A 27,381-nucleotide genomic window follows, 5' to 3' on the forward strand; every position below is an offset into this window, starting at 1 on the left:
GTGAACTGAAAAACTCTCTTTTCTGAAATAGAAAACCCAATACTTTGTCTTTCTTACTATATCTAAGCCTGTTAAACAATGGTGTTTTTCTCACACAGACTTTAAACAGTGAATGCAAATTAAGTTTCTGCATTCTAAATATTTTTATTCTTCTTTTCTCCTTATATTTTTCTAGCTTTAACAAAGGGTCTAAAAGATTTCGTGTGATCCTTATTGCCACAGGAATAAACAAGCATTTGAAACGTCAAGCCCTATCCAAAGCTTGTTTAGCAATATAGGTTTTTTTACAGTGACACAGGACCTTAAATTCATTTGACCCTCTGGGTCTGTTTGCTTTACTAAAATTTGACTCAGCAAACTTAAATCCCCTTCTATCATTCTGCAAGTCAACTCATTTTATGTTTGGATACAAACCAATTCTCCACCAAAGCTGCATGATCAACTCCTGCCCTAACATTCCAGTTAGTGCTCGTAGGGCTGAATGGAAAAAGAAATTGTGATAGTTGTATAGAAATATAATTTCTATGGGATGCTGAGTGAATATCAGAACAATAGATGGTGTATTAACTACTGTGTTTACCAATGCTCTTCTCCTTTGGCATAGTTTATATATTTATGTAAGGGGATGGCAGTCTACCGTCATTTTATTGTGTTAATTCTTGAGTGGATACCATGAAGTAATCTTGTTTTTTTCCAAATCGATTTTAACTTGATATTTGGGAAACTTTTACTTGATATTGGGAAATATTTATTATATTCTGTAATGATAAGCTCTGGAACAAAATCTAAAAGACAGGGCATTTTCTGTATTTGAAATATTTCTCCATATGACTGCAAATAAGAAAATTATGGAAATATCTATTCTCTTTTTATTCCATATTGTTCAATCAACATGGTTTTTTCTTCCCTCTTGATATAGAATCGTGTGCAGATTTTATTTTGTCTTTGGTTCATTTTTGGTTTTGGTTCATTATCAAACAAAGCAGAGCAAACAGTTGTTTAAGGATGTGCTGGAGCAAATCATTATATGTTATATTTATTTCCATGTTCAGGCTATGAAAGGCTAGCCAGGGATATCTCTTTCCACTTAAAAATTTTAAGTCCATTGGAAAATAATTTGGAATTGGTAAAATTTTTATTTTTTCCCTCCTCCATTTTGTGTTAAACATTTGAATCCATGAAAAGCAGCCTATTACTGCAAGCCATATAGCAGTTCTTTCCATGTTTCAGAGAAATCTACTTGAAGTGTGTGCAGCCTATTTGATCTCCAGGCTCCTAGTCTGTGCAAACAGATGGACTGTTTCTACCTGGGCTATTATTTTCTTCTCCTCTTCTCCCCTTTGAGCTAAGCCATGCTCCCTGGGCAAGCCAAGAGGGAAGGACTTTTAACCCAACACACACCATCGTGTGGCTGAGCAGATCACAGAAAGTTCTCAGCACTCTCCAGTCTCAATGCACCAGCTCTTATGGACCCCAAAGCATAGGTGCACATCTGCCTCATTTCCCTGCACTGCCTGATTACATTTCCAGCCTCTGCCCAGCTGGTGATGGCCACAGGACTGCAGCCTGAAGAGGGAAAGACTGTCCAAGAAGAGACCAAGAAAGGCCAAGGTATATATGAGAGGTGTTTGTTGGTTGCTTCTAAGTCTGACTCACTCAATTTTCAGTGGCTTGCAATATCACTAGCACAGTTTCTTTTTTCCACTACCTTGTTAAATGGAAGAGACTCTTCTCTTTTATTTGAAACATTGGTTTTCTTCGACTCCCTATATTTCCTCTAAAAGTCCTTAGGCATTTTTCTTAATATAACTCTGTGCCTCAGCTACTGCACCTCACAGGTAGCTGTGTAAGAAGAGTGTGGTGTATCTGATGTGACTCCTGCATGACTCTGATCTGACACAGCCCTATAATGCTACTGGGATGTGATTGCTACATAGCAGTCAGCACCGAGCTAGCACAACAAAATCTTAGAGGAAATCTTAGAGGCTGCAACGAGAATGCAGCAACACTGGGAAGAAGGCAGTGAAGTGTGGCAAAATGTGAGTAAAGGAATGGAAAGACTGAAATGGAATATTAACAGTAAATGCACTCGGGGAAAAAATATCAGAGGCTTCTACTCTCTGCAGACATTGGAAATAGATACTGACAGTGATAATAGATAATTGTTATTTCCATCTGGAATACAAAAGAATGTGCGTAAGAAACATGAGGTAGGAAAATGAAAGGAACTGATTAACAATGCACCTGAAACTGGGAAAGGTTTGGCATTGGACTGGCATCATTCCAGTGGCAAGAGTGGGAATCATTAACTTGAGCTATTTAGCATTCGTATCAGGGCAAAACTGTAGAAAACTACAGAATGGAAAAAATTCTGTGCTGGTCTATTGGATAACTATAAATAATTTAAAGCAACTTCTATCTTATCCTTTATAAATCAGTGGGCAACTGATTATGCTGTTATGTAGTTTAATCATAGCTACCACCTTTATCAGGAAATGGTGAGGGGATTTTTAAGCTAAATGTACATTTCTTTGGCCACTCCTATTTTGGTTGTTCAATTTTTTTCTAGGGAAAAAGAGTTGCCATGTTCATTACTTGATGTAGCTGCTATTCAGATCTGGTTTTACATTAATTCTTCTCAGTTTGTCACTCACCTGTGATTAATCAAGCAGAAACTAAGAAATAAAATGTATTTTGTAAAGGTGAACTAAGGTTTCAGTAACTGTGAAACTGTGAGTAGGAACACTGACAGACTGTCAGGAATTCCAACTTGGTCTAGTTCTAGCTACTTTGGTGGAGTTATGCTGAACCATATTTTCTGAGAATCTGAATTTTAAGTATCCTTGCTATGTTCTTCATAATGCAGTATAATCTCTGCAGGAGTAATAACTTGGGAAGATTTTGCTTTGGTCAATATCTGAAATGAAAATTATGTCATTAGCTGTGAGCTGTCTCCCAGGGCAAAAATACACCTAGTTATTACTCGAGACTAGGAAAAAAATTGCAATATTCTCCTTTTTTAAATCTTTTACTACATGATGATAATAGCAAATTAGAAATTACTTCTGAGTTCCAACCTAATTTTAACATTTAGGATATCTGCCTACTGCACATTTAAAATGATTTCCAATTCCAACAGTATGTGAGATATCTCAGTATTTGAGGTCCCTCACAACAGGCCCATGGGACAGGAAAATGTAATTTCTGTGCAAATGCAAACAGAGCTATAGACTGTTTTCCCCAGGGAAATATATGATTGATACATGTGTATATATATATATAAAATATAGATATGTATGTTTTATATACATGTGTGTGCATATCTATAAACTCAATCCAGTTGTGTTTAAGTCCAGAATATGTCTCTGATGCGTCAACCATAATCCTTGATCCTATATCTTGAAATATACCCTCAAATGATACCCTCAAAAAATATATTAAAATTCATTATACTCTAGACATATTACTAAAATCTTCCTTGGGGTATGACTTGTTTGAATAGAAGTACAAGAAATAAACTAGGCAGTTATTTACATAATTACATATTGCCCACAGTTCTATAGATTTAGGAAGAAAACAAATCTGGAGTGCTGCATTGCACAACTTCATAACACTGCAGCTAGATTTTCCCTTGTATTTACAGGCTGGCATATTTTAAAATCTATTCAAGCACTGGAAAGTCATAAATATGCAGCTCCACAGATCTGGAGGTCAGGTTCCTATGACTGTAATACATATCTTCCTTTGGTAAAGCCCTCCAATTTAGGGTCAAACTCTGCTTGCTTTTCTCACGTTTGATTTAAGATGGAAATACACATGAGTGAAGGAACAGGTTTTGTCAGAGTATTGTACAGCTGCACAGTGCTGACTGCTTCAAACATGAGCAAAAATAGGGACTTAAGGTTGTAATCGAAGAGGGGCAGAATATGACAATGTTTGGTAGAAATATTTCTAAGAGGTCTATCAGCACATTCATGATTTTATAGGAAATATAAATTAAATATGCTTGATATATAGCTATTTATCCCTCCTAACCTGGAGGCTTATAGTTGAAGCCTCATTTTGACTCCTCTATTAATATTAGAATTTTTAAATAAAGTGAGTCAACAGATATAAAAGCTAGTATCAGTCTTAACACCTTCAATTTCTGATCATAAATTCAATTAAGAATCCCCCCTTTATTTTAAATGCAGAAGATGACATGACTGAGAAGCTGAAAAGTGGGCACCATGGTACATCAGTGCTCTCTAACTCTCTTGTGATGGGGCACAGCAGAGCTGCCACTGGCATAGTCATTGATTTTTGAGGATTCTCTTTCCAGCAGCCAACCAAAGTATGATAACCCCCTCCCCCACCAAAAAACTGGAACACATGGCAGTGCTGTGTTCAGGGTGTGACTGAACATTTGAGCAGCTGATGTGGTGCCCCTTCATCCCTGGCACTGCTGCCAAAAGGGCTGTGTATCACATCACAACCCCAGGAAGGAATTTCTGCACAGCTGAAAATTGCATGTGGGAAAGCAAAGGCAAAGTGAACCTTACCTATCTCCCACCCTTCTCCCCCAGATATTACCCAAACAAAAAGATTTTTAGAAAGAAAATGCTCTTAGATGTTCAGCATTTGCCTGGGTCCATAAATGTCTTGAGGTAACCGAGTAAAATGTGTGGGGTTTAGATATTATCTATCCAAAGTTCCTATGTATAATCTACTCCCTTTAATTTCATTATAATACCCTAAGAATTAATACCATAAATAGTTCTATTATCATGTAATCCCCAAAGAATTAATACCAAAAATAGTGAGGGCAGAATGAACAAATTGGAGAGATGCTTGGAATATCTCATTCCTTATGTCTTGGGGCTGAAATGACTCATCCTGCCATGTGTCCTATGGCAAAGAAGACTTTCATAGCTGAGAGGCCAGGTTAGAGCCTTGAAATTTCTGTGCAGCAGTCTTGAGGTGTGTCCAGACACAGATGGTTGAAGGGTTCAGAAGGTGTTGTTCCAAGTAACACAGTGCTGTGTCTATGCACTGTGGCCTTTAACCCGGATTAAAGTGACTTGTTTATCCTTTATTTTGTTGTCCCACCCTCTATTCAGGGCTGTTCAGAGAACTTGTATAATCAAACAGAAGAGTTGGTTTGGCTCCTGGTGCCTGTTGTCCAACGTGGGTTTGGTTTAGTTACGAGGACAACACTTGGGACACAATGAAACTCAAAATACTCAGAGGCTTTTGAAGAGCTGAACATTTTATTTACTACCAGTTACCACTGCAAATAAAAATTTTAGTGCCCAAGATAAGATTAGTTTTATCTTTCTGCTAGGAAATTTGTAGCATAGTCCTTTGACTTAAATTGATAGACTCTAAATTTTATAACAAGCTTTGCTTCTTTGAAAACCAACTGTGTAAAAACAGCAACATGTGAAAGCAAACCAACCCTTCTTATTTTCCCTGTAGGTATAGTGAGAATCCTATCTGCAAACAACCTTAAAGAAAGTTTCCAATGACACTTTTCTATTCTTGTTAGTTCAGCATAGGCAACAGTAAAGGCCTTGTTGACATTAGGCAAATGTGCAATGATGCAGCAAAATCAATTTAGTCACACTGATGCAAATCCCTCACACAGATGTAATGCCTGCGTGCAAACTAGGGCATTTCTGAATATACACAATATTTAAAAGGAAGTCAGAGAGACCCTATTCCTCCCAACTGATTCCTTAATGTGATTCATACAGCTGCCCCTGAAAGCCTAAGTTGAAAGAAAGGAATTTTCTGATCAAAAATAAGGGTTCATTCGGAGTACTGTTGGGAAAGAATATTATGACTTTTAAATTGCAAGTTGCAGTAGCTTAACAAATAGAGCAATACTTAAAAAAATACCCTTTACCTTGAGGATATTTGACCTTAAAATCACTAGGAAAATAAATGTGATTTCACAACTTCATTATATGGTTACTTTTCAGAACAGAAGTGAAAATTAATGTTTTTGGACTGTTTTTAGTAATTTAATGTGATCTGCTGTCAACAAGAGGGAAAACAAACCTCTGACGCTCAATAAGACTAAGAGAACAAAATGTACCTTACTGTGGGTATTCAGTTAAAGTTCTACAGGGAAAAAATGGCCCAGCCTGTGAAGGTGTTATTGACAAACAGGTGGGGTCAGCAAGGGAGGTGACAGTAAGAACACCAGTAATGAGGTAATGACCATCTTTCTTTGCAGTCTGAAGAGGTTTGGGGTTTTTCTTTTTCTTTTAATGCTTCAGAAAACTGAGAATTTGAAGCAAAAGTTTTAGTAATATTGTAAGTGTCTTTTAGCTGTTTTGGAGGAAAAAACTTCCAAATACTTCATGTGCCAGTATACAATTTATTTAACATAGTAATAAATTAAGTATCAAAATCCAAATAAAACATAATTATTGAAAGCATAATTTTTAATCAAATCCAGAATATATTGCAATATTTTTATTTTAAAAGTATTTTAAATATGGGGAAACTCTTTCCCAATCTGAATGGAAGCACATTTTGAAACCTGGGATCCTTTTTGTTAAGTGAACCTTTGATTCCCCTTGCAGCTGAAGATGCTTGGGAAGTGAAATGATATACAGGGGTTCTTTTCCATGTACATTCACCTACAACCTGACTGTTAAAGCAACATTTTCCTCCTCCACCCTCCCTCAAAAAGAAGACTAGGAAGTCCCTTTTCAGGAATGAAGTCAGGGCAGAATCTCATCCTGCAGATTACAGTCTCCCAGTAGAGCCAGGTGACTTGAGGAAACACTGGTTTGTTCATCTATTGCCATGAGCTGGCACTGCTTCATTTTGTTCTAGCAACAATGCTAACCTGAGTAGGAAACCCTCATGGGAATAAGGAATCACAGAATATGCTGAGTTGGGAGGGACCCACAAGGATCATTGAGACAGGGCAAGGGAAGTGCTTAGGCAGGTAGGGAACAAAGCAATCAATTATTACTGAATTTAAAACCCACAGGCAATATAACTATACCCCTTGCTTTATAATTACTGAGATTCATCAACAGAAGCTGTGGCCCCCACTGGGCAATTCCCAAGTTCCTTGAAATGAGTCTAATACCCAATGAGGTTACTTGTGCTGCTGCAGAAAGATATTTCTGGCCTTTTGCGTGTCAGAAAAGAAACTGGATGTGACAGATTTGGAGCTGGCCTGTGATAATTTAGGAATATGGTCTGTTGGCCTGATTATTTGGTTGAATATCTGGGTTTAACTCATCAGAGATTAGCTTGCAGTTGCATTCTTAAATTATCAGGGCTGATCTGTGCTCCTTACCCTGAGATGCCCCACTTCCATTGATGCTGCACAGCCAGGGAGAACAGGGACTTGAAAGGGGAAGACATTAAGTTTTGAACCACAGCATCTCTACATGGGCAGGCCTAGCATCCTACTCCTCCCTAGGAGAAACTCAGGGCTCCAAAGGTCCATTGGGAATTAGAAATGGGATCTGTAGGTGTCTGATAAAACAAGTGGATAGAGCATTAGTAGGAGACATTAAATGGGATATGTTTGTGTATATCTAGGCTGTTTCCATGTGTTTGTAGAATTTTTGATGAAAGTGAAGCCTAAAAAATACCTTTGGAAGAAAAAGGGGTTGTGCATACCACAGTCATTTCCATCAGTTTTTGTCTAATACTGGGTGTTCAGAACTGGCATGTTGCCTCTCACCTTAGGCAAACTCCTTTTCCCTGAAAGGGAATCTGACAGGATGAACCCAGGGTTAATTTACAAAAGCAGAGTGTCTTCTCTGACCATGAAACCAACAGGAAACTGTGCAGAGGTGATATTATTCTATAGTTTACAGTGGAGGCATGTTGTGTGGAGAACTGGAAACATTAGATGGCAGCTGGCCCATTCCAGAGTGCTGGACCCAGCCTTATCTGTGGTGAGCTTCCAGCTAAAACCAATCAAGCAAATATCTTCTCAATTGTGAATGTGTCAGTTGCTATTTGCAGGTGCAAATATTTTTTTGGGGTAAAGAACATATACAACAGGACACAAAAATAAGGTTTCCAAGAAACCATCCTCCAATCTGGAAGAAAAGTTTTATGTGTGTGTCTGTAAATGTTAGGTGAGTGAAGTATAGAAAACAAAAAGTTGAAAATCCTAAGAAAAGGACCTGAACCGGGTTTTTCTCACTATCTCCTTACTGAAAGGACAAGTAAGGAGTTTACTTTAGCTTAATGGGTTCTTGATTGTGGAGTTCAAAAAGGCAGCCCACAGATTTAAGCTATATTCTAGATGAATTCCTAATTCAGCCTTCAGAGATTGGTAGGCACTATGCTCATTCATTGCTTGTTCCTGATGTCTTAGTATGTAAAGTTCTCCTACTTCACTGTTGCTGGAAAGGTTAATATATTACATTTCCCTAACCATGAATTCATAATGCATTCATCTTGCTTCCAGTGAACATATTTTATATTTTACAGATTTCGAAAACCAATCACATATTAAGATGTCCATTTCTCCAAAGGACACAGACCAGTAAAGGCTGTCGATTTTGGGACACATCCTCCCAACAACTTTGTGTTGCTGTAATAGAGTCTGGCCAAAAAGCTGCCAGATGTCATCTATGTCTTGGATGACTACTGTGTCAAAAGTATTTTTTAATGACATAGATGGAGGGCTGAATCTCCTCCCAACTTCCTTCACTGTTGCCACATAAAGGCTAAACTGGGCTGGCACACTGCAAAGCCCAATGGCTTTGTTTTGGTCTATTAAAAAAAAAACTTTGGAAAGAGACTGTTTAGCATCATATAGCTGTTTTAAGAGGAGGAAATGCACATGCTGACCTTTAGTGGTAATCTGGGAAGATTTGCATCTGTTGCATTTGCAAGGCCAAGTGACTGCTAGAAAATCTAGAAATACAGGATAGAGACAAACTGAACCAGGGACAAAAGGAGGAAATTAGACCCAGCAAGTAAATTCTAAGTGCAAGGAACTTCTAGTTATGGGATGTCCATTGAGAAGTTCTTCAGTGCAGCTGGCAGCCATTTCTTTCTGCAGCTGAAGTTTCTGAATTACAACTTCTTGTGCTGTATATCACAGGAATGTCGATTACAAATGGCAAAGATCTAGATTGCAGCCACAAAGTGTATATCTGAAGAGAAGGCAAAATGCTTCTGGAATTTGCTTTAAATGAGATGTCCAGAAGAAGCAAAGGAGGTAGTAAAACAAATTGTAAACAGAAGTAATGAGTAGCATAGCAAGGGAAGAGAGAAGCAGCCTCATCTTCTGGATCTTTCCTGCAGCTAGTCATCTTGATTTCCAGCTATCAGCTTGTCATCATTCTTTCTCCATTGGTGTAATTCATTCCAGTGGAACACTGGAGAGCCCAATTAGTCGTCTTCCATCAGAAACTGGACAAAACCATCAGCTGTTACCAGACAAAAGTGAGTACAGCACATATTACCCTGTGGTTGTCTTGTCTACGTGACCTTTTCCAACAGTCCCAAACCAGCTCTGCCTGTGTTCCATGATGGCCAGGTGAGGTGTAGCTGTAGCCAAAATCTCAGTACCTAGGTCAGTATAACAATATGCCACTTCTTTCACTGATCCTTGGTCACATTTTGTCCAAGCAATTACATTTAAAAGCTTCTTCCCTCACTCTCTTGTCTACATGTACTGCATGGTTGGTTATCCCAGGGTGATTTTTCCTGTTCCTCCATGGCCTTTTTGTTCCTGTCCCAAGTACTCCTAATATGATGCTACTACTATCAGGAAGCATTCAAATTTAATTATGCAAGTTCAAGCTTTCATTTTAAATCAGATGCTGTTCAGATGCCATGCAACTACAGATTTTACAGCACAGTTTGAGTGAGCTTTGCAAACATCCAAAGTAAACAAACTTTGCAGGAAGCATAATCCTATTATTTTACTAATCTTTGGGACACTGCCTCATGGGGATCATGATTTGCAACAAAGCCTCTACTCAGTTCCTTCACAGGGTGATCTTTGTACCATTACACAGTATTGCTATTTTCCTGACATCTGTTGGAGAAATAGCTCATACTAGTTACAGAAACGACCTCGTCTGATGATCTTACGACTTGCTACTACTCCTCACAAATGTATTATTTACTGAGTTTCTGATCATGTTTGCTCTCAATACTAATCAACCCTCTTTCAGCTATTGCCTGTTCCTCAACAGACCCTTTCTAATGGCGTTTTTGGTGATTTTTTCACCTTGCAGAAACTTGTCCCATCCTTTTTAACTTTAATTCCAGAGCCCATTTCATCATTTGTGCTTGGCATGCTCTCAGTCTGCTAGCTCCTGTCACAATGGATTGTTAGCTCATCATCATAGGGTGTTGGATAGCCAAACCGGTGGGGGGGAGGAAAGAGGACTTCAGAACTCTCTCCTACCACTTGGTGAGGGACAGAGGCAGCTGGACTGGGAGGCAGAAGCTGTACTTCAGGAGACTGCTTCTGGAGGCATTTTTTCCTTATGTGTTGTCAGGTCAACGGTTGAGAATGCAGGGCTTGTCCCCTCCATAATCCGAGAATGACATTTCCCTCTTCACAATTCCTCATTGTCAAGCCAAATCCGTTCCTCCTCCCCAAAACAACCTGTAGTATTGTTCTCCTGTTACCATGATAAATTATGCATGTGAGACATGCTGAATCATAACAATGCTCCTGTACACAGTGGTTCCTTGTGCTGAAGAAATTAGTCTTTTGTCATGTACGGCTTTTTTATGGTCCAATTTGTTATGGGACTGATGTTTCATCCTTGGTCTTGATGAAATTGCAAGGAAGTGGGAAGTATACTAGCTGCTCTGAGAATTTAAGTACAACATCTGGAATATTCTGAGGAGCTTGGATCAGTTTATGGTTGATCAGCAACCAATGTATAAGCAATGCTTTGTGTCTGCATGCATACTTCATAGAAGCTCACAGAATCACAGAACAGTTTGGGTTGGAAGAGACCTTAACTATTATCTGCTTCCACTCTACACTACCATGGGCAGGTCACCTTCCACTACATCAGGTTGCCCAAAGTCCTGTCCAGATAAATAACACAGAGAACAGAAATTTTCAGTTCCCCTGAGGTTGCTAGATTGAGCTTAAAGACCAACTAACAATAAAAGATAAAATAATGTAAAAGTGTGCACACAGGACGATAAATGTAGCTGGATCCAGTAGATAAACAGAAAATGAGGAATATAGTGGCTTTTTGGGCAAAGTTATGTAAAAACAAGCAATAGTGCATGCCCTAAGAGAAGTTCAAGGAAACCTGAACATTGGGGGCACTCGCTGAGTACAACCACCAAAGGCCCCTTCAGACAACCCTCTAGGAACATTAAAGGACTTACAGTAGGAAGCAGCTGCATGCAAATTAGTTCTATGAAAAGTGATGTTTATGTATTAACCAGAAGTACACTGTAATCAGTATGTATGATCATGATGGAATAAATACCTTGTTGTACCTTCTGGACACACATCAGATTAACAGAGTCCTTCTGATGTGTCCAGCACTGTAATAAAGAATGCCTGCTGTCTGATACTCAAAATTGTGTTACAAAGTTTGTTTTCTAACTGATTTCAGTATCACTCCAACATCATCTTGAACACTTCCAGGGTTGGAGCATCCACAGTTCTCTGGGCACCTGTTCCAATGTCTCACCAGTGCAATACTTATGGCCTTTGATTCAATAAAATGTTGTGTCTAAACAGGAATTGTACTTTTCTGTTGTATCTTTTTAATTGTACCAATCACCAGTTAGCTTCAGTCAGGTAATGTGGCTGCATGTGGTGGTACTGCTGTGATCTGCCAAGCCAAACACAGGCCAAAACTTACAGACTCTCACCTGCACATGGGGCAGAGAGAAGGGTGACCTCTTTTAACACCCTGTCCAAGGGACAAAGACTCTCACAGAACGGGTCAGGTTGGAAGGAACCACAATCTGGCCCAACCTCTGTGATAATTGATAAAAGATTCGTGTTAATCATAAAAGTATTGGGGTTTGTATAAACCAGAATACTAAGGTCTGAAGTGAAGCATGGACACTAGAGAAAGGAAAATATATTATAAAATCATTCTGTTTTAAATGTCCTTGTCATGAATATTATGTTTTCCAAATAAGTTGTATCTACTACCAGGTTGCAAAATCAGACTTCCTGATTCAGTCCTTCCTGCCTTTGTTTGATCAATGCTGCCTATCTCAAAGACCAGACTTCCAGACTTTGCTGGTGGTTATCTACAAAGACCAGATGGTTATCTGTGAGACTGACTATCGCCCAGAAACTTTGTGAATTTGTATAAGGATGCTTATTCTACCACCAGTGCTTACCTGGCAAAATTACGACAGCAAAAAACTAAAACTTATTGATTACAATGAGAGACCGTACTGTAAGAAGAGGCTGCAAACCAAGGTTCGATGGAGCATGGAGTGGGCGGTGACCCCTCACATTCCCCAGTGCTGATTGCTCCGTCTATATCAAATAAAGCAATCTAAATTTTGTTGAATATTGAGACTTTTGTTTCTCATTTATAACACCTCCCTTCTCAAGAATGGTGATTCTAGAGCAAATGGCACAGGACCATGTCCAGATGGTTCTTGACCATCTCCAGTGAGGGATATTCCACACCGTCTCTGGGCAACGGCTTCCAGAGCCTGGTCACCCACACAGTAAAGAAGTTTTTCCTCGTATTCAAGAGGAACTTCCCGTGCTTCCTTCTCACCCGGACAGAGCCAGGCAGCCACCCGGCCGAGAGATCGCGGGCAGCGGTGCCGGTACGGGGCGGGGCTCCCGGCACGGGGCGGGGCCATGGGCACGGGGCGGGGCCATGGGCACGGGGCGGGGTCATCAGCAAGGGGCGGGGCCATGGGCACAGGGCGGGGTGCCGGTACGGGACGGGGCTCCCGGTACGGGACGGGGCTCCCGGTACGGGGCGGGGCCATCGGCACGGGGCGGGGCCATGAGCACGGGGCGGGGCTCCCGGCACGGGGCGGGGCCATGGGCAAGGGGCGGGGCCATGGGCACGGGGCGGGGCTCTCGGTACGGGGCGGGGCTCCCGGCACGGGGCGGCCGGTCCGGTTCCCGCGGGGCGGGCGGGGCAGCGCTGGCCGCACGTAGCGGGGGCGGGGGCAGGGGCGCGGTCGCGGCGGGGCTGGGCGGGGCGGGGCGCGGGGCGGGCCCGGCCGTTGGCGGCGCAGCTCGGCGGGGCAGCCGCTGCTGGGGCGGGCACACGAACACCCGCGGGGCGGGGGCCGGGCGGTGGCAGCAGCAGCGGCGGCGGCAGCGGCAGCGGCGGCAGCGCGGGCGGGAAGCGGCGGGGCCGCCCCGCCTCCCTTCGGCTCTCCGGCGGCGGCCGGCGCAGGACAATGGAAGAGGCGGCAGCGGCGTTAGCAGCAGCGGCGGCGGGGGGGCCGTGCCCGGCGGACCGACCGGGAGTAGCGGCGGCGCTGAGCGGGGAGAACGAGGCCGAGAGCCGGCAGGGCCCGGCGGAGCGCGGCGGGGACGCGGCCCCGCTCAACCTGTTGGACACTTGCGGCGTGTGCGGGCAGCCCATCCAGAGCCGGCGGCCCAAGCTGCTGCCCTGCCTGCACTCGGTGTGCCAGCGCTGCCTGCCGCAGCCCGACCGGTACCTCATGCTGCCCCCCGTCCTGAGCTCCGCGGCCGCCGCCGCCCTCAAGGAGCCGCCGCCGGCGGCGCCTCCCTCCTCGCCCGTCTCTTCGCAAGCCTCACCCCTGCACTGCACGCCCAGTAAGTGTCCCTTCTGCCGTACCCCCCTTGCTCCTGCCTGGGGATGCTGCCCCCTCTACCCCGCAGCCCTGTGGGTCGCGCTGGGGGCCCGGAGAGCTGTGGGGACCGGGTGCCGTGGGTCGGGTGCGGGTGCCCGGCCGCGGAGCTGCCGGGGCACGGAGCTGTCGGGACGGGCGCTGCTCGCCAGCGCCAAGGCTGGCGGCGGCGTTGTGCTTTGGCTTGGTTTGTTTTAATCGTTATTTTTTAAATTTCCCACCTCCGAGAGAAGGCAGAACTGTTGTGGTTTCCCAGGACCTCTCTGTGTGGATGCAGAGGGCCGGTGAGAGCCGGCCTCCCGCTGCGGGCCGCGGCTGCGGGGCCAGGCAGCTCTTCTCGGGAAAGCCGGGAGGCTTTGGCCCCTGGCCGGCGGAAAACCTGAACGCGGGCTGATAACAGACGCAGAAACGTAGCGAGAGAACAGCCTTTTTTTTTTTTTTTTTTTTTTTTTTGAGTTATGTTGAGAGTGTGGAGCGCGGCCGGAGGGGAGTCCCGCAGGTGTCAGCGGCCGGGAGCGGGGCGGCCGAGCGATCATAGCAGCGTTGTCCGCGCCGAGGGCAGCCCGGATGGCTCTGTAATGCACTCATGCACCACTTAGCTGCTAATTACCGAGCCGAAGGGACAATGCCGCGAGGAAGTTTTGTTCAGTTCCTGTACTGACATAGTAGCCTGTGACAGTGTGTTTGAAAAGTACGTATCGCTGTAGAAGATGTGGAATAAACTCCTCCAGTTTGAAATTACTTTCCTTTTTTTTTTTTTCCATAGCCCTTTAAGGCTAGGTCTAATGGATCACTTAGTTTTGTCAAAGGCAATTTCGTCTTAAGAAAAAAGTACAAACAAGCATCCTGTAGTGGAAGCTGGGCAAGGTCTTGGAAAAACTTGCGTAGGAAAGAGTAAGTGTGGTGAAAATTGGGCTAATTCATAGATATTGTTGGAGTGTGTAGTGAGAGCTTAAGTGAAAAGTAGTAGCTCCAAGTTGACCATTCTTAAGTCCTTAGGAAAATTTCACCGTCCTGCCAGAGTTCTGACCAAAGATGACCACTTGAATATGTAATGTTTGCAACAATTCGTAAAGGAAATACCCTCTTCAGAGAAAGAAATATTTAGAACAGTTAGAGACTTGCTTCAGAGTATCTGAGAAACTCCCAAATATGTTAACAGGATTTGTATTCATCTATGTGAATGTCTGTATTAATATATTCATTCAGTCTTTAATTTTAGCATGTAAAGTATGTCATAGTCAGCTGTCTAATCAAAAGTTACAGAATGGGAAAATCTGTGAGACCCAAAGCCGTATACTTAAATTCGATTGATTCAGGACATGTTATTGCTCAGATGTCTATGAGTAGAAATGGGAAATTCTGCATGGGAGGAGCAGAAAAACACAGACTCTGGAGTGTGATGAGATATTTCAAGATGAGATACTTGGGAATAGGGTACAGGCTCAGGAGTTTGTAAGGCAGTGTAAAAGGCAACATCATCAATTGTCTTCTGAGATCTAAGGTCATTAACAGCACAGGTCCATTCCCAGATGTTCTGTATAAATATAGCAGAAATAGGAATCTGTAGCTGAATGAGAAATGAGATGCATCATAAGAATTAAAAGATTAGTGCTGTTCAAGTTGATAATGAATCACAGCAACAATAAACTTGTAGCTCTGTTCCCTCCTTTTGACTGTGAGTTGGTTCTGTATGAATGACTTTCACAGTACATACTCCCCCTCATTCTGCAGATTCGCAGGCATGTTGTATTTTTGGCAACAATTATTTTTACCCTGTTGTCATTTCTCCCAAGCTACTTTCATGCTTCCATACTAGAGTTTGTTGTCCAGTGATAAGAAGAAACTCACACTCACTTTGAGGCATTTTTTTATATTTTTACTTGTCATATATTTGCTCTGGTTAAAATGACAGGGACTGTATATTTGCTTGCTATGGCCAAACTTGGTGAAGTGGATTACTTTCTGTTTTCCAGCTGGTACAAAAAAAATCAGTGAATTTGAAGTTAGGATTGGGAAAAACCCACCTGTTATTGTCCAAAACTGATTATCTAGAGGAAATTTGTTACAGCTGGAGGAGTTGTTAAATTCTCACAAGATGGTAGGAAGGACCAAAATGGTGCAAAACTGTCGCCTCTTCTGGTAATACATTGTGCAAAATGCTTATGAGGAATGACATGAAGAAATAAACTGAAGAGTATGGTCTTAGAAAGCTGGATAACAAATTACTCTTATGATGAAAATTATGAAATTACTGTGACTAAACTGAAGAATTAAACATCAAGGAAGCTGTTTTCCCTGGAAGGAATGTCCTAAGTAAGGAACACAATAGAATTGCAAACTATGAATGTCCTGAGAGATGAGCAGACAGGCTGCTGAGCCTTGAGTCTCACAAAAAGAAGCCTGAAGAAAGATTGGTAGAATGGAGTCTATCTTGAACAAAAGAGAGGATGTGATTTGAAAAGTGCTTCACCAAACCAGCCTTGTGTGTTGTATGAGTACTGAAATCAGCTGAGAAACAGGTAGCTAAAGAGGTTGAATTTTACGACTAATCTGAAGATGCTTTTTGTCTTCATTAAATTGTTTCCAAGAAGAAACATTTGTTCACTTTACTAGTAAAAAGTGTGCCTTCAACTTCCAACATACAGACGAGTTTGTTGTCTCTCTTTCTGTGAAGATTCTAACAACTAATTAAGGAGCTGTGAAAGAAAAGACTTCAAGCTTCAAGTGAATTAAGAATTCTGGAGTTGCTCACTTGAATACAAGATTCAACGTGGATAACAGCAGACAAGTGGCAAGACATGCAGAGGAGTTTCATGTGATAAATATTAATTAGTATTTCCCTTGCAAAGGGAAAGTGGTAGAGAGGCCAGTGGGCATGGATGTATTCTATACTGCCAGATGCACTCGGTTTTGAAGTAGAATAACTTATAGAAAAGAAAACCTGGAGTTTCTGATTTCTCTATCATTCCTGAAGTTGGAGATGTTGAAGAATCATCAGTGTATTATCAGACACCAGTAGTATTAGCACTGGAGAGTTCACTGTTTTCTGAATGTCCAGTGGTAGGTTATTTGCTATAGGTGATAATTTTGATGTTGCATTGCCAAAAATGGATTGTCAGACGGAACATTATGAACTGCAGGGAGTGCTGCAAGAGCAGCTCTGTAAATGTGGCACTCGCTTGTGAGCAAGTATCTACAGCCACCTCTAGTAACTATTTGGCTCAGTTTGTTTGGGTTTTCTTTTTATTTCTCAAATGGCCATTCTTTACTGTCCAGTTGTGTGAGCTACAACTGGAGCATACACAAAAAATGCTAATTGTTATTAAGAGTCTGCCATTTGCCCAAATTTTGTCTGGACTGCACTTCAGTGAGTGAGTAGTGGCCTGTACTTAGAGGTTAGTGTTTGTAATGTGCAGATCCTCATAGTACTGTTCTGGAATTTTCAAATGTGAAATAGGTACCTGAAAGCTGCAAAGTTAGAGATTGAAATCTATTCCTTCTCAAAAGTTCTAAAGTTGCAAGTAGCCTTGTTTGTTCTTTGTCATAAATCTCTACATGAAATAGAATTGGAACTGGTGTGGGGAAATACTTGTGAATGCATAGCAAAGTTTTATGCAGGTATCATCACAAAATCTTACTAGTGTCAATGCCAAAACAGTAGAGGGAAACTTTTTTTCTGTAACTGCTTTTTCTGCTCCTCTGTAGCAAACCTGCTAGCAAACAAATTTATATGAATCTCTTAGAAGCATATAATGTTTGGACAATCCCATGATGTAAATTCTTGGGGAGTGTCTGGACTAACATTTCAGACATGTTCAATATAAGCTGTTAATTAAGGAATAAATACTTCGGAGTAACTAAACAAGGATTCAGAGGTGTTAATGTTTCAGGTTACTACTTCCCAGAAACATTTACTTGGCAGTACAGTTTGAAGTTCTCTATTGATGCAATGAAGACCTTACCCTTGGCATCCCCTCACTTATGTGGATGGCATCTGCTTTTTTATGATGTCCCACAGTCAGTCCTCTTACAGATAGCTTCAAATACTTCCAGCTTCTCACTTGATTTTTATAACTGGACTTTCTGATGCCATCACTTCATTTGACCTTGAAAATACAGTTTTTGACATCAGCTTAAATTTTATTACTTGTCCCTTTTGTTACTTCCCTCCTTTAGTTGGATAATGATTGGGATCCTTATTAGTTAGTTTGAAGGATATGAGTGGTGAAGTTCACTTTTTCTTCCACATCTTGGTAGTCTTAGAAGACTTAAGATTCTTTTTCTAAATCTGCTGCTACGAATTATTTCCATTTCATCCTTGATATTGCCACTTGCTTAAAGTGAATTCTCTCCATCTTTGCCACTACAAAGAGCCCGTGTTTTGTGTGGCTGTACACCCACAGTCTCACAAACATGGTTGCATCTATGCATCTTTTTCACAAGGATCATCTAGTTTCTGCTGTGGTGTATCAGGAAGTGAATTGTTTAACCTCCAACATAAAGGAGATTTGAGAGTGCTAATATTTGGAAATAGTGTATGTTATAGAAATATGTATAGGAAAGACATGTCTAGTTTTCATTCTGTTTTGGATCTGTGCTTACTTTGAATTGAAAATTCCCAGAATCCCAGAGATTGCATATGTGAAATGCATTTAGCATTGTTACAGGTGAAATACAATACTATTGTTTTGATAGCTTGTACTGGACAATTCTCTTGGCTAAAAAGTCACAAAGCTAGTAAAAGCTTAAAATATTAAAATAAATATTAATGAATAGAGATTAATTTTCCCATTATTTTTCTAGTTAGAATACCCTTATTTTAGAGAAAAGTATGTTCTCAAGATATATATATGATGGGATATGATTCTTACTGTACAAGTGTAATTTGAAGTAGGGATATATTTGCCAAAAATTACTGCTTTTTCTTCTACCAGGAATTCCATAAAAATCTGGAGGCATGTCTATGCAGCCTTTCTTAAGGCAGGCAACTGCATGTTGTGGAAGTAAGCTTGCATCATGCTTGCTCTGATATATGATTAATATCAGTTTGTGATAGATATTTATTGTCTTATGTATGTAGAATAGTGTTTCTAGGGTAATTTGGATGCATTTGTGTTCTTGCTTCTTTCACCCATAGAAAGTGGGAGATTGAAAAGCTGAAGCCATCAGAAACATCAGTTGAATGTTGAAACAACTGCAGTTGGCAAGCTCATTCCAATTAGAAGCCATAGAAAAATTAGGCTGTGCAAGTTATCAAAATAGCTGTATAATTGTGTGAAACTTCTTTTCAGACAAAGATTTCTATCCTCAGAAGCCATCCTAGCTCTGCTTCAGTACAAAATCAGCTTATAATGTCTCTGGTAAGCAGTTAGTTCCACTTTTATCAGTGGAAAGGAATTCTAGATAATAAGGTGAAAGGATCATAAGGAAAGCAAATATATACTAAAGTATTAAAAATTGTTATATGTATGTCTAATTGAAAGTGTATTGGGTTGTTTGAATGCTTATAATAGAGATATCTCCTAAGTAAATGTCTGAAGAGCAAGGGATAATAGTGGTGCATATGTTCATGAAGAGGCAAGTGGAAGAATGTTTTTGTGGGCAAGCTTATTCCGAGGAACAACGTTCTGAAGAACTACTCAGCTATGCAGCTGGCTTTTAGCTTGGTCTGCTGCATTCCATAGTACTACAAAGTGACAACATTCAACTTCACCCAGTTTGTTAAATTTGAGAAAAAAATATTGTTGAAACCTTGATTCTGCATGTAGTATTGTTAAAGAAACTTGTCTTTTGTACGGGACAAATCTTTATGCCAGTATTGTGTGTGTTTGCTAAGATGCTGTAGGAGGAATTTCCATATTATTTAGTGGAATTTCCCAGTAACAGTAAACTTGTAAAGCTGGTATTTTGCCTGTTGTATCTAATCTAAAAACAAGTCAGGGGAAAACCAAAAGGAACTTTAAGTGAATTCTAAATAGGAGTGTATTTCAGGATGAGTAACTGACTAGATTAAAAAATCCATTATTTCTGAAATTGGAAATTTAGACTTTTAAAAGGTTTTTGCAGAAAAATGAAATAGTTTGATGCAGTTGTGCAGTGGCTTGACCTTGGATGGATGCCAGATGTTCTCCAAAGCTGCTCTGTCACTCCCATTTACATCTGGAAAGGGGAGAGAAAATGTAGCAAAAGGCTTGTGGGTCAAGATAAGGATGGGGGAATCATTCAACAATTGCCATCATGGGCAGAACAGATTCAGTTTGGGGAAATTACTGAATTTATGACCAATCATAATCTGAGTAGGATGATGAGAAGTAAAAGCAAATTTGAAAAAAACCTTTCCCTCACCCCTCTCTCATTCCCAGGCTTAGCTTTATGCCTGATTAACAGAAGTGGGGGTTGTGGTCAGTTCATCATAGGATATTTCTGCTGCTCCACTGTGGGGTCCCTCCAGTGGGAGACAGATTTCCACAAACTTTTCCATTGTGAATCCTTCCCCTGAGCTGCAGTTGTTCACACATGGCTCCAGCATGGATCATTTCCATGGGGTGCAATCCTTCAGGAACAGACTGCTCCAGTGTGGGTCCCCCCTGGGGCCACAAGTCCTGCCAGCAGACCTGCTCCAGTGTGGGCTCCTCTCCATGGATCCACAGATCCTACCAGGAGCCTGCTCCAGCACAGGCTTCTCCATGGGGTCACAGCCTCCTTCTGGCCTCCACCTGCTCCAGCACAGGCTTCTCCATGGGCTGAAGATGGGTATCTGTTCCATAACACACTGGTCAGGCAGGGTTCTTCAGGTGCATGTAGCCTGAAGTGTGGGTTATGGGCCAGTGCAGATGATCCCACTAGTATCAAATTATATTCATAGTATCAAAATCTTCTATTAGACTTACTATTTTATATTTAACTTTTATGTGCTGTAGCAGTTTTCTGATGCATTCTTTTTTTCTTCGGCAAATTTAAAAGTCACAGAAAAAAAGTTTTCATAGAAAAATTCCAGTAATGCTTTTAAAATTTACCTCAGCAATTAGGCAGCTATAGAGTTGTGTATTTTTAAAGTATATACTTGGAGTTCAAATGTGCTTTGAAGGTGTCAGTGCCACAGTTGAACTGACCAAATTATCTGCTTCTTTGCCTTCTGGCCAGAGAGTATGTATAAAACTGTAAATATTTACCATCAAAGAAAGCATGAAACAGTTGGTTGAAGTAAGTAAGAAAATGACACTCTTTTTAATAGGAAACAGTCTTGTAAAATCAGCTATGAAACCAAAGGTTGAGCCAAGGAATGTCCCTAATTACTTGATACCATCTCTCCAGTGATTCAAGTAAATGCTTATTTGAAGCTTTTATGTGGGAGAAAATTGCATATTACCTAACATATATTACTAACATGATAGAGGACTGATGTTAAACAAGGTTTCTAGTTATTTTTGAAGTTTATCAGTGGGTTATGGGAAGAGGATGACAGTAAGCAAGGCTCAGCTCTTTGAACTGCACTCATGGGTTTTGAGGGCCCTTGTAATGTGGATTTGGGTCATGGAGACATCCTCCTTTAAAAAAAAAATCTGCAACTATAGTGCTGAATCCTCTGTAAGTGGGAATACATGGACAGGGAAACTAAGCCATTTTCCTTCTGTATGTAGGAAGATTTCTGCTTCTGATTAATAACTAAGTTGCCACAGGCAACTTTCTATTAAAATGGAGAGATTCCCTTTCAACTGAAGTCCCTCAAGTGAATATAGTGCAATTTGAATAAAACAAGACTCTAGTGCAAATACCCTTTGAACTAAAATGATTGCCTAATTTGAAAAGTGACTGTATAATTTTCCCCAATGAGCTAACACATCTGTCTGGACTGTAGCTTGTAAAACAGAAACAGGACTATTTTAACATAGATGTTGACTTGGAAAACCTCCCTGTATTTTCTAGGATGTCTACATGAGGCCAGGAAGCATTTAATAAAACTTATTTGATCAGCTTCGTTTGTTTCTAGGCATGTGCTCTAGAGCCTGAGCGTGGTCAAGGATGTGTGGAGCTGAAATTAGTGGAACTAATTCTGTAATCCAGCCCTCACACAAGTTCATGTTGTGCTAAGGCAGCTGCTGCTGAACCTGCTATGTCAGGGTACTTGTAACACTGATGCTCTTAGGGGAGGGAATGCTGGCAGCTGCACAGGGAATGAGTAGGTGGGAAGAAAGAGGGAGAGAGCTGCAACACTGCTGGGACTCGAGAATGAGATTTTAAAGTTGGAGCAAGGTTCTAATTTTAAATGCAGGGTGCAGTGCTTCGACAAAACAGCCCAGCACCAGCAAGTCTGTTACTAGAAATAAGCAGTATGCAAAATTGTCCTAAACAGCAAAAGTGTGAATTGAAACACATTTTTTTCGAACCTGGACTTCGCTTTAAAATGAGTAAACTAGTTGCTGAAATAATGTAGGAATGTAAATTGCATGCCCTCCTCACCAGCTGGTTTCAGGAGAAGGGGTAGCAGCTTTGAATCTTCTTTGCCTTTGAAAAACTTTGATGACTTGTAATTATTGTTTCAACAGTTTCCAAGTAAAAGTTGGAATTCATAGCGCTGGGTGCCCAGCTGACAGTAGAACAGAACACATTTTAGTCTGAGAACAGTAGAAAGGGAGAAATAGATGAAGGATGTAACTGAGGCAAACGGAAGTCATACAAAAGGCAAGTAGAATGCCAGCTCAGCTCTGCAAGGCTGACAAAGCAGAAGTTTGGGAAAACGGTGATGTTGTGCTTACTCAAAAGTGCGGGTCGAGGAACAGCCACGTGAAAAGGACACTGGTAATTGAAGAACACTGAAAAAGACCCCCAAAGAATCCTGCAGGGACTCCCAATAAGGAGTGTGACTATGTCAAATAAAGTGATACATAGACTGAGTAAGTGGGGGATAGCTAACGAGTCTGTCATCACCATGATGAAATGATGGTATGGTGAAAACCTGTTTATCTGATGCTCAGGGCACTTGATTAGAAGGATCCTCGAAGTGACTGGTGCACTGCAATAAAGAGTGCCTGCTTTCTAATGCTCAGATTTGTTAGATAGTTTGTATGTCTATCTGGCTGATTTCAGTATTTCAGCCTTAAAGTGATAAATTAAGGTAGCACGCAATTCATCAGTTGGACGCTGAGATAAAGACAATCTGTTTAGTGGACAAGCTTTCTTGAATGAATGTAGAGCTGTATAATGATGGGTAGTGTCCCATAGCAGGACCTCAGTAATGGCTAAATATCTGGGAATTTTGAAACCCTGGGGGTATCATGTCTGTATTATATTTATCTCCTCTGTGTGTTTACAGATTCCTACCTTTTCTTGCTTAAGCAGTTGGTTTTCAGCGCTCAGTAGTTCTGTTCCTTATTTGCTTTTGTCTTGTTTGGGGGCCTTTCATCACACATTAGCAGCTATTGCTCTCACTTGTTTTAGCTTATGGACTGTTTGTTGAGCTTACTAGCTGCAGACTACTTGGCCTTCAATAGTTCAATTTTATCTTCTCATTTCTAGTAGGGAGATCTCCAACGAGTAGGGGGATCACTGCATTTAGAGTACTTGGATAGTTTAGCTTCAACAGCTGTTCAAGGAACTTTATCTCCTCTGAGAAGTTCTAAACTTTCCTTCAGTCCCTTCTCTATGCAAGAAACTCAGATGTGGTTTCAGAGCTTATGTGCTAAATGTTGCCTGAGTATTGCCTCAAAACAGAGAGTTCTTTCCTTGGTTAAACATAGGTGGAGTTCACATAGTTTATCTGAGTGGGAGTCCAGAGATGCTAGCTGCTCTTTCTTCAAATATTGCACTCCAAGTTGTTAAATGTAGAATGTTTATTTTCTGCTTTGTAGCAAAGGCAGAGTCCAGTCTTGTGAAAGAGAGTTCAGATGTTTCTGGAATGGAACACGTGGGAGGACCTGTGGTCTTTCCACATCTAGCAGTGAATTTTAAACAAAAAATGAAAGAAAGCAGTATTTATCTATCTTATGTTTGTCATAACTCCTATCTGTACCATAAGAACGACTTGCAAGTATTGCTTTTATCACTTAGTAAATAAGTATTTGATATATAGACTTTTGGCACTGGCACCATCAGTTAAATTGTGTGCATCTTGATGGATTGTGCAGGGAGACCGTACTCTGTTGCCTTTTGCTTTTCAGAAATGGCCTTGTAGCTGGACTAGATGCCAGTTAGAAGCAAAGCCATGATTTGTGGTAGCTCATGTGTCTTCGAGGTTATTATCACAGCCTTTGACAGTCAACAGGGCCAAAGATCTCTCCTCAAAATAATGATTTTTAGAAGCTGTTTTGGCAAAATGAAGATGACTCTCTTTATGGGTGTCCCAAATGGATTCAGCTGACAATCCTCTTTGCTGCATTCCATCCTTTGTGCAAGAGCTGAATGTAGTCTGAATTCTTTAAGAAGCTAAATGCTAATCTTGCATCCTTTAAAGGTCCATTTAGCAACAGTATTATTGTTGTATTGTGTTCTAATCTGATTGTATGTATTGTGTGTTTTTTTTTCCTCTTCCTGCTCCCACTTCCACTGAGATGAGGTCAGATTTAAAATAGTTTCCTTGGCTGCCTTTTTGACTGATCTAAATTATAGAGAATATAGTGTAGGTGTTGTAAACTGCAGGATGTCTGGCTTCAAACTTTTGCCAGAATCTCTGTTGTTCTGGCTTAAAGTTGTGGCTGGTTGTTTTTGCTCTTTGTTTGTCATTATGCCAGACTAGTAGATTAAGAACCACGATGCTTTGGTGGAAGCCTTGTGATTATTCCTTAAAATTAAAGAAGGAATAGAAGTTCGTTGCCAAGCTGGTATTGGATGCTGAATGTAGTATTTCCAGAACTTCATTATCAATCCTTTGAGGCAGTATGGTGCAAGAAGGTGGAAAGAGATTGAGTGAGTCTAAAGGACAGAAGGTATATAAATGACACTTTTGAAGAACAGTTTTGGTAGAAGATTAATTTTCTTAAGCTTCATTCTTAGTGCTGAGAGTGTCATGTTGGAAAAGCGTCTTTGAAGGAGTTCTTTAGTTCTGAGAAAATGGAGGAAGCCATAGGAAGACTAGATTTCTTCAGTAGATGTGGATGTTCATTCACATCAGCCAACAGGCTCTGGCTCATGGTTCATTTACCTACTGCACATCACAGCAACAGAAGGAGATCCACCATGGGAACATAAACAGTATCACTGCTGGCTCTGTAACCTGCTGTTCTCTGAAAGCTGTAGGGCAGCTGTTAGAAATCCCTGTTGTTCTTATTTGATCAATTAGTGCATCTCTTCAACCCAGAAGGAATATCTTTTATTAGTTACATTCAGTAATTTTCACGTTAATCCAATATCAGAGGAGATGATAACACTGCTTCTTAATTAATGCTGGTTCTTGCAGGCTGCATAGCCATGTGTGAATCTCACAATGCATATATTGCTCCAGCTTGGTAGTCTTAAAGCTGTGTGGGAACTGGAAACAGCAGGGCACCTTGCTTTTTGAATCCTTACAGTGGTGCTGTGGCATACTGGGCACATGCAAGAGAAGAATATGAAGTGAGCTGGATTTTTATTGCTGACCATCTACACAAAAGTGCAATCCTTGTAACTTGCAGTATACTTGGAGGATATTCTCTTCTCTGAATGACTGATTTTAGACTATTGAAGGAATTCTTGCAATTGAAGTTGATGTCCAGTGGTGGATAAGAGTGTTAATGTAGATTCTGAAAAGGAGTGGATGTTTTTAAGGTGTAATTAATCTCACCAAGTGTAAACATCTGCTTTAACAAGGAGACCACTCAGGACCTGTTACCTATGCCTGCAATGACTATGAAGGGAACTTCATGTGACATTTAGATGAATCCCACTGAAGGTATTAAAACTTGGCAACACTGCAAAGAAGCTTTATCCGTTTTTCAGGTGCAAAATTTTATTCTATGGAGTCAGCATAATAAATCTGAATTAGTTTTGTGCTGCCATTAAGAGCTGCTTTTTCATAGATGCAAAAATCCTGCCTGTGACAAGCTTTATTGTTGAACAGCTTTTAAATATAACGTAGTCAGAATAGAGTGGATTTGGGAGTCTTGGGTTATATTACTTAAGTAAATTAAATGGCTTGGAGCTTTAGTTTTTTATTCCATTAATAATATCTTGCAGGGCATTCAGACTAATCTGATGTAAACTGCAGGAAGTAGGTATCTTTGTTTTCTCTTATTAGAGTGGAAATTTTCATCAAATATTTTTTATACTTTTAATTGTGTCTGTCCCTGTCAACCGCAAACTTTAAAAAAATAAATCTAGAAAATTAAAAAACATTGTCAGGTTAAAGTATTTGTTATATAATGGATTGATTTTAAAATATTCAGAGTTTATTGATAAATTCATAAATTCCTCTTTCTTGCTGTTGGGGATCTAAGTATTGGACAGTGTACTTGGATGGTAAATGTGCTATTACCATACTGTTGTTGAAGGATATATTGAAGACACATTGAGATTCATTAATCTCTCCACCCTCTCACCAAACAAAATAACCTAAACAAAGGCAGAGCCTAGTATTTTAAATCAATATATTATTTCTATGTACTTTTAAACAGCCTTTCCCTGCACAAATATTTTACCGATAAAGTTGAAGGAGATTTCCATTATATTTTTCATCACTGTAATCTGTATTTTGAGATAGTTTGAAGGAAACATCATTGAGGTCTTGATGACTTCTGTACTCTGTCCTTGTGGAGAACTTCAAAATAAATATCCATGTAGCAGAATATAGACAGATGCTGTGAACTGTAGTTAACAAGCTGAAAACCTAGTTTTCCTTTGGGGCTACAAACTGCAGTTTGTTAGGGTGCGAAGATCTGTGTGCCTCAGTTGTGTTCTCCAGCAGGAATTTAAAATCACAATATCAGAAATCCATGGCATAGTATAGGCAGGTAAGTTGAAATTCAGCTTTCTGAATTAAAATACAATATCTTCTGCCATTTCTGAATTTTTGGGATGCCTGTAATATTTTAAGAAGGGCTGGTAGATGTGCTGCACAATTCACAGGAGCCCTATTCCCTTCTGGAATAGTTGCTGGAAGCCAGGTAGGATATTACCCTCAAATTAGGTACGTTTAGGCACCTGAATTGCTCCCCTGAGGCTTGTGGCTGGAAAAATGAGGGCCAAGGCAGTCGTTTGCAGAGTCTCTTAGGTAGTTTCCAGTTACTGAGTGGTGAATGCATTGAGAACGGGAGGAGGCTTGTGAAGGAACCGGTTGTAAGGATGCATCTGAGCACTTGGAGAAGGGAGGGAGTAACATGAGCTAGTCAAGGGCTTGAATTGCACTCTCATTCCTGTTTGGATGACATTTATACTGAAATACTCTGAGTAAAGCCTGTTAGCTACTGTTGTTCCCACTACTGTGTTTAATTTGTTTCCCTTAATATGATCCAGATTCTTAGAAGTTATTTTTGAGGATTTTTTTACCTTCATCTCTCAGTGTTGATGGGCACATTAAGGTAGCCGGGGCTAAACAGAAGTGTGCTAAAGGCTCAAGAGTGTCACATGTTGGAGTGTAGTTTTCACCCTTTCAACAAAGAATTTAAAAGAACCAACTCTTTCAATGCCTGAGAAGGG

The 27,381-nt window shown here is 40.7% G+C and overlaps 1 protein-coding gene and 1 long non-coding RNA gene across 2 annotated transcripts in view; both read left to right on the forward strand.

Moving 5' to 3' along the window:
- Positions 1-11,707, forward strand: part of LOC148223519 (uncharacterized) — a 107,753-nt gene extending 96,046 nt beyond the window's left edge. The window contains exon 11 of the long non-coding RNA XR_015803642.1: positions 1,231-11,707. This is a non-coding gene — a long non-coding RNA (uncharacterized LOC148223519). The remainder of the gene's footprint in view (positions 1-1,230) is intronic.
- A 1,591-nt stretch (positions 11,708-13,298) lies between these two features.
- The window catches only part of TRIM24 (tripartite motif containing 24), a 54,908-nt gene continuing 40,825 nt past the window's right edge, over positions 13,299-27,381 (forward strand). Inside the window, exon 1 of the mRNA XM_014869907.2 lies at positions 13,299-13,738. Within this exon, the coding sequence (XP_014725393.1) occupies positions 13,357-13,738 (382 nt within the window). The 5' untranslated portion in view covers positions 13,299-13,356. The remainder of the gene's footprint in view (positions 13,739-27,381) is intronic.

Source organism: Sturnus vulgaris, chromosome 5, assembly GCF_052056855.1.
Source record: "Sturnus vulgaris isolate bStuVul1 chromosome 5, bStuVul1.hap1, whole genome shotgun sequence".
In the NCBI taxonomy this organism is placed as follows: Eukaryota; Metazoa; Chordata; class Aves; order Passeriformes; family Sturnidae; genus Sturnus; species Sturnus vulgaris.